General features: G+C 40.5%; 1 protein-coding gene across 2 annotated transcripts in view; it reads right to left on the bottom strand.

Moving 5' to 3' along the window:
* Positions 1 to 15,618, bottom strand: part of UBL3 (ubiquitin like 3) — a 52,682-nt gene extending 37,064 nt beyond the window's left edge. Inside the window, exon 1 of one of the 2 annotated variants that reach the window (XM_035114933.2) lies at positions 14,388 to 15,618. In XM_035114933.2, coding sequence (XP_034970824.1) covers positions 14,388 to 14,414 — 27 coding nt within the window. In that variant the 5' untranslated portion in view covers positions 14,415 to 15,618. Of the gene's footprint in view, positions 1 to 4,843; positions 8,239 to 14,387 lie in introns of those variants that run through there. The other variant, XM_060273809.1, reaches the window with a different exon arrangement.
* Between the last annotated feature and the right edge of the window lie 336 nt (positions 15,619 to 15,954).

Below are 15,954 nucleotides of genomic sequence, written 5' to 3'. Positions count from 1 at the left end.
TTAAGAACGGACCTCCGGAAAGAATTAAGTTTGTAACCAGAGGTAACATAGTATTCTTATGCTTTCATGATTCAAGTCAATAGCAACTACAAAATGATACGAAAAAAGTGTATTTGTCCTTTAGTTCCATGTATTATTTCATCTTCTAGACCACAGTTCTAAAGAAACAGCTCTCCTGCCAGTATTAAGACAAGGGTGATACAGCTATAATACCAAGCAAGTTTACTGAGCCTAGGGCTTGCCGATCGGAAGGTCGGCAGTTCGAATCCCCGTGATGGGGTGAGCTCCTGTTGCTTGGTCCCAGCTCCTGCCAACCTAGGAGTTTGAAAGCACGTCAAAGTGCAAGTAGATAAATAGCATTTCTGTGCGCTGCTTCTGGTTTCGGTGTTCCGTTGCGCCAGAAGCGGCTTAGTCATGCTGGCCACATGACCCGGAAAAACTGTCTGTGGACAAACGGCGGCTCCCTCAGCCTGTAAAGTGAGATGAGTGCCGCAACCCCAGAGTCGTTCGTGACTGGACTTAACTGTCAAGGGTCCTTTACCTTTTTTTTCTTTTTTCTTTTTGCAGTAACAGAAATAACCTGTTATTTTCCTTAAGCCAGTTCTAATGTGAGCAGAGCCCAGTGCTCTGATAGGGATACAAATCACCACCAGACCTCAGACTGATCAACTGATAAGTGGAGAGGAAGCTATAAGCACCCCATCTGCTGACTGGCATTGAGGAAGTGCTGTCTGCCTATATGTATGTCTGCTTGTGTGCATGCACTTGTTCTCATGGGTGTGGAGTGTTCACATCCATTTTGGAGCACATACACGATTAGTGTGCAGCCCCCAGAGGGTTGGCCAAAGATGAATGTGGCTCTCGGGCAAAAGAAAGTTAACCATCCCTGCACTAAGTATAAATACTTTAAGGGACACTTCCTTTTCCTGTGTACGGTAATTCAACTAATCTATGTAGTGTATTTCAACGAGTCTTCTTTAAGGTTTCATTATTTACTTATATTATTTTAAAACTGCCATCACAGAATCCCCCTGCAATATGATTGTTTTTACAGGATTATTTAGTGCATTTTAGCCTATGCTCTCAGTTTGCATGGGTTGGTGAGAGCTAAACAGGTCTGTCAAGCATCCATGTGAACCAAGTATGCAGAACATGCCCCATATTTCTCTGTGGATACACATTCAAATTATTGCAGATGGTCAAGATAGAAAGTGTAGTGAGATGACTTTGACGAGAACTTGCTAGTGGTTTCCTCTGCTGGATTTTTGGCCATTCTACAGTGGTGCCTCACTTAACGAATGCCCTGCTTAACGAAATTTCCGCTTAACGAAAGGATTTTTCGAGCGGATCTTGCCTCGCTAGACGAATGCGTTTTACAAAAGATTCGTCTAGCGAATTGTGGTTTCCCATAGGAATGCATTGAAATTCAATTAATGCGTTCCTATGGGCAAAGAAAAGTCGAAAAAATTCAGTGCATTCCTATGGGATTCGCTAGACGAATTTTTCGCTATAAGAAAAGACCCGTGGAACGAATTAATTTTGTCTAGCGAGGCACCACTGTACTGTTTTGATGGGACTGCAGGCCCTTCTCCATGCATACAGTTTGCATGCATAAAGTCCCAGATTCAATCACTGACACCTCCATTTTTTAATAAAAAAGACTCAAATAGCAGGTGTTGGGAAAGGCTTCTGCTTAAGACTTTTGCAAGCTGCTGTCTGAAGAAGTGAGAAAGGTGAGCATCATTAGCTCAAAGCAGCCAGGCAGGCCAAACTCCAAAGCCTGGCAGACTTAATTACTGTATGTCTCTGAGCTGCAGCCCCCTCCTCCCCCATTCCAAACAGTAACTTTCTGCTTCATAATTGTCAACTGCATCAGGGCTACCCTTACAAGCATTAAAAGGAGTGCTATAGGCCATCTAATGCAACCCCTTGCCCTCTGCAGGAAATTCAAAGCTAGAGAATTCCCAACAGATGGCTACCCGGCCTCTGCTTGAAGAACTCCTGCAAGGGAGAACAACCACTATCTCATGTAATTAGTTCCATTATTTAACTGCTCACCATTAAGAAGTTTCTCCAAATGTCCATTATTGAATTTCAGTCTTGAACTGCAGTCCTGACCCCTCAATCAACTACTTAGGCAAGGTTGCACATAGTTCCCTTTATCAGAGAAGACAAAATAGGAGTTGAGCAGTTCTGCCTTCACTGAATAAACTCTCTCCAAACCATTTGGCTGCATTTTTTTAATGTGTTGTGGATTTTCCTGCAAGGTTGATTGGGCGGAGGGGCTTTAAGCATCACAGACAAATGGGAAATGAAACATTGTGGCGAAAATATAAGAAGAAGGCTTATGGGAAAATAAGTGGATGTGAAGGAGGAAATGCTATATCGAGAATGCTTCTTTTTATATTAGTGTTCAGAGTTGGGGGTGGGATTGCTTCCTATATGTGATAATCAAATATTTTAGCTTTTCAGTGATTACTGTTTTTCCACCCCAGATATAGCCATTATTTGAATTAGACATACTCAATTCTGAAGTTATTTCACAGCCAGCAACAAATTTACAAACTTTCTTGCATAATATTGTTCATCTATTTCCAAATACAGTTATTAAGCAGAATCAAGCACCTAGTTGTTTCTTTGTACCTCTTTACCTATTCAGGTTTTTTAAAGAAAATGTCTCTCAAAGCTCATTATATTCAAAATATGGTATTGGGCCTTTGGCAACTTACATGTTCCAAATGATTTTCAACCAGCATCAACCAAGCATTTTACATTGCCCTATTTCTGAGGTTTTGTTTTTTCACTCACACTATCATGCAAAAAGCAATAAAAAATCCATCTGAATTTCCAGTTTAAGTCTAAGACTGCTTCCTGTTCTGTTAGATTAATCATTCAAACTACAAGGTTCTAGACAACAATATAGAACAAGCACTGCTAGGTTACATGGCAAACAATTCCAATTCCCTGTCAGATTATTATTACATTATTACATTATTGTTTATAGCTGAAGTAAAGAAGCCCAGAATATAAGGTCTAGTATGACCACAGTTTTGACAGTTCAGTGTTTACTGTTAAAGAAATGCTCTCAACTTCCATGTTTCCAAGATTTGATCAAACAGAGATCTCAACAGATAACTTGATCAAAAACTTTTAGAAATCTTTTAAGGTACTGTTCTGTAAAACTTGAGAGGCTCCATTTTAGAACATGACATTAGTGGCATTAAAATTATTGAAGCTATTTTCAGGTTACCTTGCAAAATAGATTCTTTAAATTCAAGCCCCAATGACTCCAACAATAATTAAACCATGAATTTAAGATTTCTCAAGAATTCTGCAAAGAAAAGCACTTGAGCAAGGCATTGACACTAATCAAAATTTACACACAAGCACAATCCAGCCAAAATTAGGAGTTTCATATCTCAATAATTTCAGTTACATTTATTTCAAAAAGAGTTAACATACATTACAGTGGTGTCCAAACTTTTTTCAAAGAGGACCAGATTTGATAAAGTGAAGGGATGTAGGGGATGTGAGGGCCGACCAAAGTTCTTGACCTTTTTTTAGGTTAAAATTGTTGAGGTTTTTTTAGGATTTCACCTAAGGAAATAAACTGCCACAGGGGCCGGATTAAACCAACCGGCAGGTCGGATTAGGCCTCCAAAACTGACTTTGGACATGCCTGACATACAAGCTTAACTCTTAAATCAAATTGGGCTTTGGCTGGATTGCATCTTGTTTCATTTCCGGTTAGCAAATGTTTCAGTACATACAGCCAACACAACTATATAGTAAGCTTGAGTGTGTTAGTGCGTGAACACACCCAACCAACATAAGCTGGCCTGGTTCACATGATACCTTAATTCAACCATGCGAATGTGCAGGCTCCTGGAGAAGTTCCCAGTTCCTGTACCAAAGTTTGGCTTAGTGTGTTGTCTGAACCCAGGACTTGTGGTTAGTAAGGAAAGAAATGAACCACAAGCCTCGGTTTGGACAACATGCTAAAGCATTTGGGGGGGGGGAGAGACTGCTGCAAGCAATATGTTGTGTAAATTAAGCCACATGACATCTGATTCACTTTAGCTCTTTATTCAGGTACCTGGAGAGTATATCTGATATCATGAGAGCCAGAAAGTCCTCTCAACATCATACAGAGTGCAGCAGTATTTATACATTGATTATGAATCAATGCAATCAAGAGTCATGTGGCTTGATTTCCACAAGTCTTAAATAAAAAACAAGTGTAATTCTGATCCACATCAAATCTTATCTTATCCCTAGCCTTAAGAGAAAAATTGGTTTTTGCTTAACAACTACAATAGCTGCCGTCCAACAGTAATCAGTAATAAAGGTCTGGGTTTTTAGAACATTTCATTATGCATATACTTATGTATTAATATGCACAGTATTTCAAAGATTTGTAGAGTGGAAGGGCTCACAAGGATCATCTAGTCCAACCCCCTGCAATGCAAGAATCTTTCACCCCAAGTGGAGCTGGAACCCACAACCCCAAGATTAAGAGTTTCACGCTCTAGCAATTGAGCTATCCCAGCTTGCTCTTCAGGAAAGACAAGATGAAAAATACAAATACAGGGAAAAATCACCATCAGATTAAAAGGAATCTATGACAACCAAGATGAACCATAAAAGTTCATGTTGCTTCAGGACAGAGGATTTAATGACGTGTGGTCTGAATGACATGTGGTATGTCTCTCCTCTCTCTCTACTTCTAAAACCAACTGAGCAATCATATACTTTTTATTCAGACATTTTACAGAATTTGTTCTCTCAGGGCCAAGCACAAAAGGAATAACCTGCAGGCAGGGCATGCTTTCGTCCCACTTACCAAAGCGCGCTCACCACAGGGGGAACACTGTAAGCAGAAAAGGGCAATGTCACTTCTATATGGCATTAGGAAGGTCAAAATACAGATAGCAGTAGCTACATGGTTTTGAACAATTAGATGTCTCAAGAAGGCTACAAAAAAGCAGTTCCAGCCCAGACACAGTCTTCGTTAACAGGAAGCCTTGAAAAATAAGAGCAATATCCCTGTAAATCATTTATTACTTTGCCACAGCCATAGGACAATTTTGATTCCAGAGCTGTATTCATTTCTCACAAGGTTCAATGGCTGAGATCATGATTCTAATGATTCTAAATAGAATGGTGTTAGTGCAACTTATTGTACTTCCAAAACATGTTTTAAAATGGCAACATTAGCACTTTAGGTTTACCATCCCACACATATACTAGTGTCAAGGAATGGCTGGAAAAATATCCTACTACTCATTTGGAAAGAAAATTTCTTGTCCCTAGCAATTCACAATTAATGTCACTGCAGCTAGCTCTAATGGAGGTAACTTGCTGAACAGTTATAAAGTACAAACTATATTGCCAGATTTAAGCAAAATTTCCAGTGCAATCCTTCCCACTAATAAAAAGGTACTCAATGCTTATATGAAGCTTTTAAAAAGTTCCAACACACTTAATGAGAGGCAAAGATGAAAAGTTACAATGCCAACAGAAATATTCCATGTAAAATCTGTAGAAACAAATGGAACTGTAGAACATACTTTATGACTACTACAGAGATACAGTGTAATCAAACAATGAATAACAACAGAACATTTCAAGAAAATATGCTTGTTTATTGAAGATTAATCAATAATACAACATACACAGGGGTTACGTTCCAGGGATCGTGCATAAAGCCAAAATTGTGTTTAGTCAAAATATATTGGGTACAATGATGGGTAGGAGGCCAAACTCGTTTCCCCCACTTTTTTAAAAAAGTTTTTGGCCAAATGTGCACAGCTGAATGTGCAAATGTTAAATGTGCATAAGTTGCAAGCTTACTGTACTATGTTCCTTTTTGGCAACTTTGCTAGCTATGCTTGGTCTGGAAATGCAAGTTCTCAAACACTGAATACTTGTTTAAGTCCTGTCAAAACAAAGGACACCACTCTATGTTTGATAGCATCTTCACAGGGCCATTCATGCCACAGTTCATTAGGTTACAGTGGTACCTCGGTTTAAGTACTCAATTGGTTCCGGGGTGCCATTCGCTCCCCAAAAGCGCCGCGGAACCCAGAAGTAAGCACTTCTGTGTCTGCAGAGTACTTAAACCAAAAGTACTCAAACCGGAGCATTCTCAAACCAAGGTATAACTGTATAGCCTTCCCAACTGAGGTATAACTGCATAGCCTTCCCAAGACTGTCCCTAGAGAAGCTAAAATTACGTAGTTCTTAGACCTCATGAACTTCTCTCTTTCTTCTCCCAGGGTTTTTTTAAAAAGCAGATTTCCCACAAATTCCGTCAGAAACTTTTTTAAAAGCCTAATGAACATAAAGTGTGTTTTATCCTTGCTTACATCCTATTTTAGTGACCATTTCTCCATAGCAGTTATTATCTACTATACAGTAACTAACAGGTCAATCCAGACAGAAAAATCCTCACAGAAACATAGGCTTTGTAGTAAATCTCACCTGTTGGAAAAGATCTGGACTATGTTGGATTAAAAGGACTGGAAAGAACTTGGAACTTTGATTAGAATGACAGAAATTATCGATATTCAGAACCCTCAGAATTTGAAGCATGGGGAAGTAAAATTTTTATAATTTGGCATAATATTTGGTTTAATAGATATATCTTTGTAAAATTTGGAATAATTGGTTTGATATGATTGATTTGTAAGTGAAAATCTAATAAAATTGATTTAAAAAAGAACAACTAACAGGTCAATCCAAAGGCCTTGCAACAATATAAATCCTAACTCAGTGACAATTACACCAGTGCAAAGGTCACTGGATCATTCTGAAAGTTATTATTTACTCCTGCTGCCTCATCAAACTCATGCTGCTATAACTGGTAGCTGTCAGTTTTCACCAAGACTGGGGGTTAAGCAGAACTCAGCTGGTGGCTTAAAGTAGTCCATGATACGCTGCAGTCAATAGGGACTGCATGGCAGATTTTCAGTACTGCCTTCTGTTAGCTTCACAGAGGAAACAAGGCAACTCCTGACACCATATGGTCTTAAGTGTTTGGTTATTTGTGGCCTCAGGGGTGAGGGGCATATATATGGGTTGCCAGCTCTGTTGCTGCTAAAAACATCCCAGCAGAGTGCCAGACACAGACCACGGTTTGTGCTTGTCCTAGCTATCAAGGAACTCTGAAAACTGTCTCCAGCACCTACAGTTTTCTGCCCCAAGTGTCTTCTGGCTCAGTCCTTCAGCCCTGGTTCTGCTAGGTTCATACAGCAATGTTTCACTGTTAGTTATCTCTCAGTTTAGAAAAATATAACTGGATAGGCCCCAACTCTTTCTTCGGGGCCTGCAGGGTTATCATCCTTCCTTCTCCAACCCAGTTTATCTCAATTTACAGCAGCTGAAGCAAAAGGTTAGAGACTCTTAGACTGACAGGAAGTAGGCCCAACAAACTGAACTAGATAGGCCTCTAGAAAAACAAAAATATACCAAGATATGATTTTATATTTTGAAACTTTTCAGATATTTCCAGGTCTACCTGAAAACATCTTTGAATGAAACAAATTACTGATACTTGCCCTTGCATACAATTGGGGGGGGGGGAATCTGCAAGAATAAACTCTGCACAAGTTGCTCCTTCAGCCAGGTGATCCAGTGGAGTCAAATCAAAGTCAGAGTCAGCCTAGCCATGTTCAGCATGCTTTGCAATTGGCAAGATTGTCTGCTCAGTTCCCTCAGCCAGAGTATTTTGTACCGTCTCTTCAAATTATGAATATTTACTTACAGACAATTAGTTGGATCCATACTTGGGTCATGGGTCAATTCCAAGAATGATTGTGGCTGCAACCCTATACTCATTTACCTCAAAGTAAATCCCACTGAAGTAGCGCTTACTTCTGGGTAAACATGAATATGCCTGTGCTGTCAGTTTGGTTCTAACCCAGTATGCTTCCTATTCACCTCCTAAAAATAAATACGGTAGCTCTGTTAAATAACTAGCAGTTCTTCCCTCTAGAAAGTTACGTGCCCTTAGTTGTTTCTGCACAGGAAAACTTGTATTTCTGTTCCAATCTATTAATAAAAGGAAAGGAGATAGGAAGAGGAAAGATGAGATTTACTAGGTTTTAAGAACAGCCTAGAGAACTCAGAAGTCTGTTATAAATATAAGAAGTTACCGTATGTATGACATCTAACCAGTTTAACAAGAATATACATAGTGAGAGATTGAAGTCTCTTCTAGTTAACATTCCAAAAGCACTGTTGCTTCACTCATGCAATGACCAAAGTTCTGGTTACAGGTAGGTAGCCGTGTTGGTCTGGATCGAAGTAAAATAAAAAAATTCCTTCAGTAGCACCTTAAAGACCAACTAAGTTTTTATTTTGGTATGAGCTTTCGTGTGCATGCACACTTCTTCAGACCAAAATAAAAACTTAGTTGGTCTTTAAGGTGCTACTGAAGGAATTTTTTTATTTTGCAATGACCAAAGTTACCCTTTCACACACACACACACACACACACACACACACACACACACACACACACACATATATATATATATATATATATATATATATATATATATATATATATATATATATATGAAACACAAATTCTATTTTGTAGATTCTGGCTCTCTATGCTCTCATTGCCTCCACTTTCCACAGATACCACTACTGATTTAGAATCACCCAGTGACGCTCTCATTGCTGAATTGCACCATATCTACTTGACAACCCCACCCACAACTCCCCTCTTATTACATTATAAATCACACAAGATACCTCTTCCTTCAACTGCTGTGCACTGTAAATGTTTAATAAAGTAGGGATGTTTTGCTCAATAGGTGAAGTATGGATGAGAAAATGAGTGGCTGAGAAATGTGTTACTGCTCCTTAAAACAGTTCCAGGACAGAGCAAAGTTAAGGAGGTGGGGATGGTGGGAGATGTGATAAGGCAATAGTGTAATGCAGGCATCCTCAAACTCATCATCCCTAACCACTGGTCCTGTTAGCTAGGGATGATCGGAGTTGTAGTCCCAGAACATCTGGAGGGCCGAGTTTGGGGATGCCTGGTGTAATGGATACAGCAGCTGAGCAGAACAGTGGTAGGAAAAGGTTAAGAAACTTTTGGCCACAATGAATTTTGAGAGCCTTTGATAGGGAAACAGGAGGCAATGTGGAAATGCTGGGCTGTTGCAAAGAGTTGGTGAAGAACTCTGAGATTTCCTCACTCTTACAGCTGGCCAGTGGTAAGGGGGATAATAACACAGTGAGGAAATGCCAGTCACAGGGTGCTACAAAGGAGTTCAGAATATTGGTCAGTCTATGAGGAGTCAGTGAGAAATAAGACAAACTTTGCTTGATCATCTATCTGTGAAGCAACTTGAAAATTAATTGTGGATTTGTTTGTTTTTTAAAGTATGACTCGAGGTCACCTGGTAAATTTCTGAAATATGGATCTGAAATAGCTGGTCTCTCATACCCTAGCCATTAACCATTACACCACACTGGCTTTCAAAAGCGATGTTAACAACATACATAAGCACATCTAGTTTATCCAAATTAACTATAACTTTGATATTTAGGCTATTTTGCAAACTACAGCAGACCAGCAATTCCAGTAGTTTTATCACAGTTTGACTTAAAGATTTTGCTTAAAGATTTAGGGAAGAAGAGCAAAAGAAGTAGGAGTAAGAAAGTAAAATCGATAACATATAATGCTAAGCGAGCCAAGTAGTGGCAAATTACAAATCCCTCTCTTATCATATTAGAGAAAATTATGACTGAGAGGAAATAATTGTTATAGCACTGAGCACTGTTTTGTAACTAACCAAGTAAGAAATCAGAGGACCTTCCATATGAGAAAAAGCTCAAGCACTTCAAACTTTTTAGCTTAACAAAAAAGATACAAGGGATGAAATGAGTTTATAAATTTACAGAGAATTCTCCCAATCTCAGGGTCTCCAAATCAAATTGATGGGCAAAAGGAAAGATACTACAAATGGAAGCACTTCAAACAACAACAACAACAACATTACTGTAGTTATGGAATTCACTACAAAGATGTTGTGCCACTAGCTTAGAAGGGTTTAAAAGTGGCTGAGAAACCCATGAAGGATAGGTCTAAACAGAAACTAAGTTATAGGGCAGTATGCCATTAAGAACAAATTTCTCTTCAGCGACAGCAGTAGAGGACTGCTTTCATGCCCTGGCTTTCCAGAAGCATTTGGTAGGCCATAGTGACAAACAGGGTGCTGGATTACTACAAGAAAGAAGATTCCACCTAAACATTAGGAAGAACTTCCTGACAGTAAGAGCTGTTCGACAGTGGAATTTGCTGCCAAGGAGTGTGGTGGAGTCTCCTTCTTTGGAGGTCTTTAAGCGGAGGCTTGATAGCCATATGTCAGGAATGCTTTGATGGTGTTTTCCTGCTTGGCAGAGGGTTGGACTGGATGGCCCTTGTGGTCTCTTCCAACTCTATGATTAGATGGACTTTGGTTCCATTTTCAAATAAGTGATAAATAATATATTCACGAAGGTCACGAAGAGTCGGACACGACTAAACGACTAAACAACAATATAGTTACTTGCTATAAAACCATTACATTTATCATTACAATTCATCTTTTAATGCTTCCTCTTCAATTAGTCAAAAAAAACCCCCACTATGCCAAAAATAATTAGTGATGGGTAAAATAACGCAGATGGTGCTGAGGTCTAAACCACTGAGCCTAGGCCTTGCTGATCAGAAGGTTGGCGGTTCGAATCCCCGTGACGGGGTGAGCTCCCGTTGTTCGGTCCCAGCTCCTGCCCACCTAGCAGTTCGAAAGTCAAAGTGCAAGTAGATAAATAGGTACCGCTGCGGCAGGAAGGTAAACAGCGTTTCCGTGCGCTGCTCTGGTTCGCCAGAAGTCGCTTAGTCATGCTGGCCACATTACCTGGAAGCTGTCTTCGGACAAACACTGGCTCCCTTGGCCTATAGAGCAAAATGAGCGCGCAACCCCAGAGTCGTCCATGACTGGACTTAACGGTCAGGGGTACTTTTACCTTTACCTTTAAAATAACAAACTGACAAAGATGCAATTTCAATCTTCATATACAAGTGTTTGTATTCTAGGTGCTTTTGTATAAAATCTTTAAATTTCATAATTGCAGCACTTTTAAGTACTAATAGACAATATGAACAATCTTAAACCATGCATTCTATCCCTAAATCTTCCCCCAAACCTTTACAAATGACAGCCCAGATATGAAGGATTTTCTTGCCACATATGAACTACACAGCATACATCCAGCTACCACATCAACTTAGTAGTTGGTCATAGTTCTGCTCATTTCGCTCTGAAGGTGAATGAGGCTTACAGATTACTGACGCTCAGCTTTAAATATTATATACCAAAACTTATTACTGGGGAAAGGGGAGGGGCCTACAGATGATACCTATGTTTATAGCACCCCACTCACATTTTAAGAATCTTCCAAATTAAGAGTTAATTCATCAAAACCACTGAAATAAAGATTTCCTCCTATTGCCTATCTTTGACACAAATAATTAACACTCAACACACTTCTCTAGACACCACAGTACTGCAGATAAAACAATAATTTGCATGATATTTGGGTAAAGGTGCTGGCAGCTTCCTTTTAGTGGTTGGAAGCATGCCTCCATTGAGAAAATGTAACTGTCTTTCAGTATAAATGTGCAGACACAATAATGAAGTTCAGGGAACTTCAAATGGAATCAATTCAAGTTTTGTTAGGCTCCTATCTTTTATCAACATCCTCTTGCTACATCAACAATACACCACATACTAGGTATGTCTGGAATTTAGTTTACAGCAATCACGATATGTAAATGAAATGTAAATGATAGAGGATTACGTTAATCACTGCAGGACTAATGTTTTGAAATATTTAGCTAAATAAATGACTGCAGTTGAAGGAGGAAGTCAAACATGACTGAAAAGAAAGATCAAACATTTCAACATACCAAAGCCATGCCCACTTATTTTTAAGCAAAATTATTAAGAGTCCATCACTGCAATTACATATTAAATGAGGGGATAGAGTCGTAGAAGTGTGAAGCACTATCCACCACAATTTGTTTAGTTGAACTTATTTGGTGCCCTACAACAACCTCTGACATCACATCATGGGGAAGTGACAAAAGCACTGTGGTAAAACATCTGCTTTATGTGCAGAAGGTCACAGGTTCAATCCCCAGCATCTCCAGGTACTGCTGAGATGGAATCCTGTCTGAAATCTACTGCCCATCAGTGTAGACAAAACTGAGCCAGATGGACCAAGTCTGACTTAGTGAGAGGTAGTTTCCTATGTTCTGTAATGGTCATTTATGTGTATGTGTGTGCATGCGTTGATTGGGTCATCCATATAACATTTATGATCTCAAGCTGCTTTCCCTCCTTTTATATGAAAAAAAGTTAGTAGACCATGATATGAATTTCCCTGTTTTATTTCACATATCTGTACTAAATTACTCTTACCCAAGCCTGAAAATATGTAGGTTTCAAAATCTGTTTTAACAATTGCTTTACATTTCCTCATATGATAAAAGCAACGAGATTTTATAAGGCAGGAGCTCTCTGAATGTGCTGTAACCTTGGTTATGACACTTCTTTCCACTGCAACTAACAGGGAAAGACTATCACCTGCATTCCAACCATTTATTGGCTGAAGCTATGGAAATGTAAACTACTAAAGTTCCAACCTTCAAAGAGAAAGCCTAGAAGCAATCACTTCCAGTTGTGGAATTTGAACTTCTAATTTCAATATGAGCTTGTGCAATGACAGTAATATTTGAATTAGTATTCTATTTCAAAGGTTCTTTCTAAGTCCTTTCTAAACAATTTTCCTATATTTTACAGCCTGGCCTTCCAATTAAGTATACTTGCATGTGCATCTCTGCAGAATTACAAAAGTTGCAAAAAACCCAAAAAACTGCTTCAAAAACCAGAAAGCATTTTTAAGTTTGAGAACCAGGAAGTGCAACAGATTTTAAAAAGGCAATTTGTTGTTCTCATACCAATGACCACCAACCTACTTATTAAGATACAAAGTCCATACTGAAAGCCTAGCCTTCACAGATGTCAACAAAACAGTTGGAAGTCAACAAAACAGTTGGAAGTCAACAAAACAGAATTAATGTTTGTACCAAAACTAGATTTTACTGACGATGATGTATTAGCAAACCCATATGGCATTCAGTCCACATTAAGTACATATAAGTTCCATTGATGTCAATGGAAGTTAAATTTAAGCTTATGCTTAACTTTCCCAATGTTATCAGTGTATATCCACTGTGAAACAAATCCCATTTACGTCAATGAGAATTACTCCCAGGTAAGTGTGTACCAGACTGCAGCCTAAAAGGTTCTTTTTCTTGACTGGATCATAGCTACAGCTTTTAGTGATTATTTTAATGTTGTTTTATTACTGAAGACATTTTTAAAAATGCTTTGAAGCTGAACAGATATCAGAAGGAAATCAATCAGAGCTAAGAATCTGCTACAAGCCCAAAAGAAAAGCATCAAATAAAAGGATTAGCACATGAGAATCAACAATATGCTTTCTATTGTTTGTGATTTCCCCTCCCCAATATTTTGCCAAAGTTACTTGGAGCAAAATGCTTTATTAAGCTACAGATAAATGTTATTAAAGTAGTGCCTTTGTCACAAATTACTGTTTTCCTGTTATGCAGAGCCAAAAAAAAAATAAAAAATCATGTTAATGCCAAGCATAGACTGTGGCCCTGAAAGCTTAATTAGACACATATATAGAGCATGAATGGCAGATTAGGGCTCAGAAACCATAACCATTTATCTTTAAATGGCATGAGATACTGTATATAGTTAGGACATATGACAAAATTTACTCAGCATAAGAAAAAACACATATGCAGTACATAAAAGATCAAGTTAACTTTATCTCCATTTCAAAATAATTCACAGATCCAGATTTGTTTGTTCTTAGTATACATGTAGGCCCCCTCTCAAATCTATATTCTTTCCTCCTTTTGTTCCGATTTCAAAACAGTCCAGATAGGTTACTGGCATGACACTTTACTGAAATAGGGTGTCCGAAAAAAAGGGCCTGGCATAAGAAGTGCTGGAGTGTATCTTGTCCCCAAGATACAATGTCGAATGATGGCCTTGTAGAACTGTTAAAGAATATTAACCCATTTCAGCCAAGTAGTAAAAAGAATTAAGGGAAGTTGAAAGAAAATGGCAGGATTTAAAGCTAGCTTTAAGTGCAGAACCACTGATTAAAAAGTAGTTTAATTCACTCTAGTACAACAGAGATGCTTCTCACTCTCACATCTATCTTGCTCCAAAAGGGCACCTCAGTTCCCCACTATAATTCTGAAAACAAAGTCAACGTGAACTTACCATATCAGATGGAACACTGCTAGACATCTTGATATTACCCTGATGGTTTCAAAAAGTACAGAATAATATTTCTTTTTTAGAAAAAAGAAAGCCAGCCAAGACGATCTTCCAGCTAACCAATCTTTGGTATGCGTCTGTTAAGTTCTTAGATTTATTTTCGCCTAAACTACGGCAAGGAAACTGTGGATCGAGGGGATGAAAATCCAAAGAGGAACTGGTGTTGAAAGGCTCGATCGGAAACACCAGGGAAACCAGAGATGGCAGCAGATCCTTGTCGTCAGCAGCACAAACACCAACACCAGCGGTGCCAGGTAGACCAGAAAGAAATACACAAGGGCATGAATTGTGTACAGGCTTTTTCTCTCTTCCCCCTCTCGCTCTTCCTCTCCAGCCTAGACCAATAATGAATGACGAGGATGATTCAGAGGATAGTTCTGCGCCCGAGTCACCTCCCCATTAAAACGAGCGACAGGCAGGCACTCCGAGCAGAGAGAAGTAAGGCGACCTTCCTCTTTCCCTGGAGCCGAAGTTGTTGGGGGTGTTTTCTGTTTTTTCTCCCTCTCGTTTCCACCCACCGATTCTCTCCAAGTGAAGGAAGGCTGAGGGAGAGACTGAGGCGGGCTCTTCTCGGTCCTCTCGGTTCCCTTTAGACGTTTATTCTTTTTTGCAAAAAAAACCCCAAACAAACAACCAGAACAAAACACCCGAACGGGGAAGGGGGGCGAAGGAGGGGGGCGTCAAAAGAAACGACACTCTCCCCCCTCAAACTGCAGCGGCGGCGGCAGCAGCTCAAGGGGGGATTTAAACTGCAGTCGCCTCTTCTAGCAGCAGCAGCGCTCGCCGCCCCCTCCGCCTCTCCTTCCTCAGGTCTCTGCTCTCCTCATCGCCGCCGCCGCTCCTCTCTCGCCAGACCCTCCGCCGCCTCTTCCTCGCCGTCCTCCAGGGGCTCCCTCGGCAGCAAGCGGTTAACGGAAACCCCCCTCAGCTGACGCGGCGGGGCTGCTCGCCCTTCTCTTTCCTCCCTCGGAAGCCGGCGCTTCTGAGGAAAAGAGGGGCGAAGAGCGAAATAGTTCGGCTTCTCTTTTCCACCCCTTCCCCGCCCCTCAGAGAGAGCCGCTCTCGGCTACCCTTCGCCGCCCGCCGCCGCCGCCGCTCCCGCAGCCGCCTCTTGTCATCTTCCTTTCAAACCAACATGGCGTCTGCGCCGAGCTGAGAAAAGGGGACACGGCAGGGGAAAGACGGACCTGGCAGCGCCCCCATCCCCCACTCCCCCCCCTTCGCACACACAGACACACTCCGGCTCCGCCCCTTTCTCTTTTGCGGAGACGCGTCAGAGCGCGGTTCCACGCAGGCGCCGCGCGCAAGGCATCGTGGGGGCTGTAGTTCGAAGAGGCGCAGCAATGGTCTCCTCCTCCTCCTCCACCACCCTCACGCGCCCCTCCCCTCACAAAAAGCGGCGGTGTGACGCAGGGCTTTTTTGCTTTGGCAGCTGCTTGTTGTTATAGCAGCCCCGCCTCCAGCAACTGTTGCTAAGGGGACGGGGAACTACCCGCTGCTGAAAAGGCTT

The sequence above is a fragment of the Zootoca vivipara genome, chromosome 4, assembly GCF_963506605.1.
Source record: "Zootoca vivipara chromosome 4, rZooViv1.1, whole genome shotgun sequence".
In the NCBI taxonomy this organism is placed as follows: Eukaryota; Metazoa; Chordata; class Lepidosauria; order Squamata; family Lacertidae; genus Zootoca; species Zootoca vivipara.
Note: the sequence above shows the minus strand (reverse complement) of the source record. Positions and strands in the feature narration are given on the sequence as shown.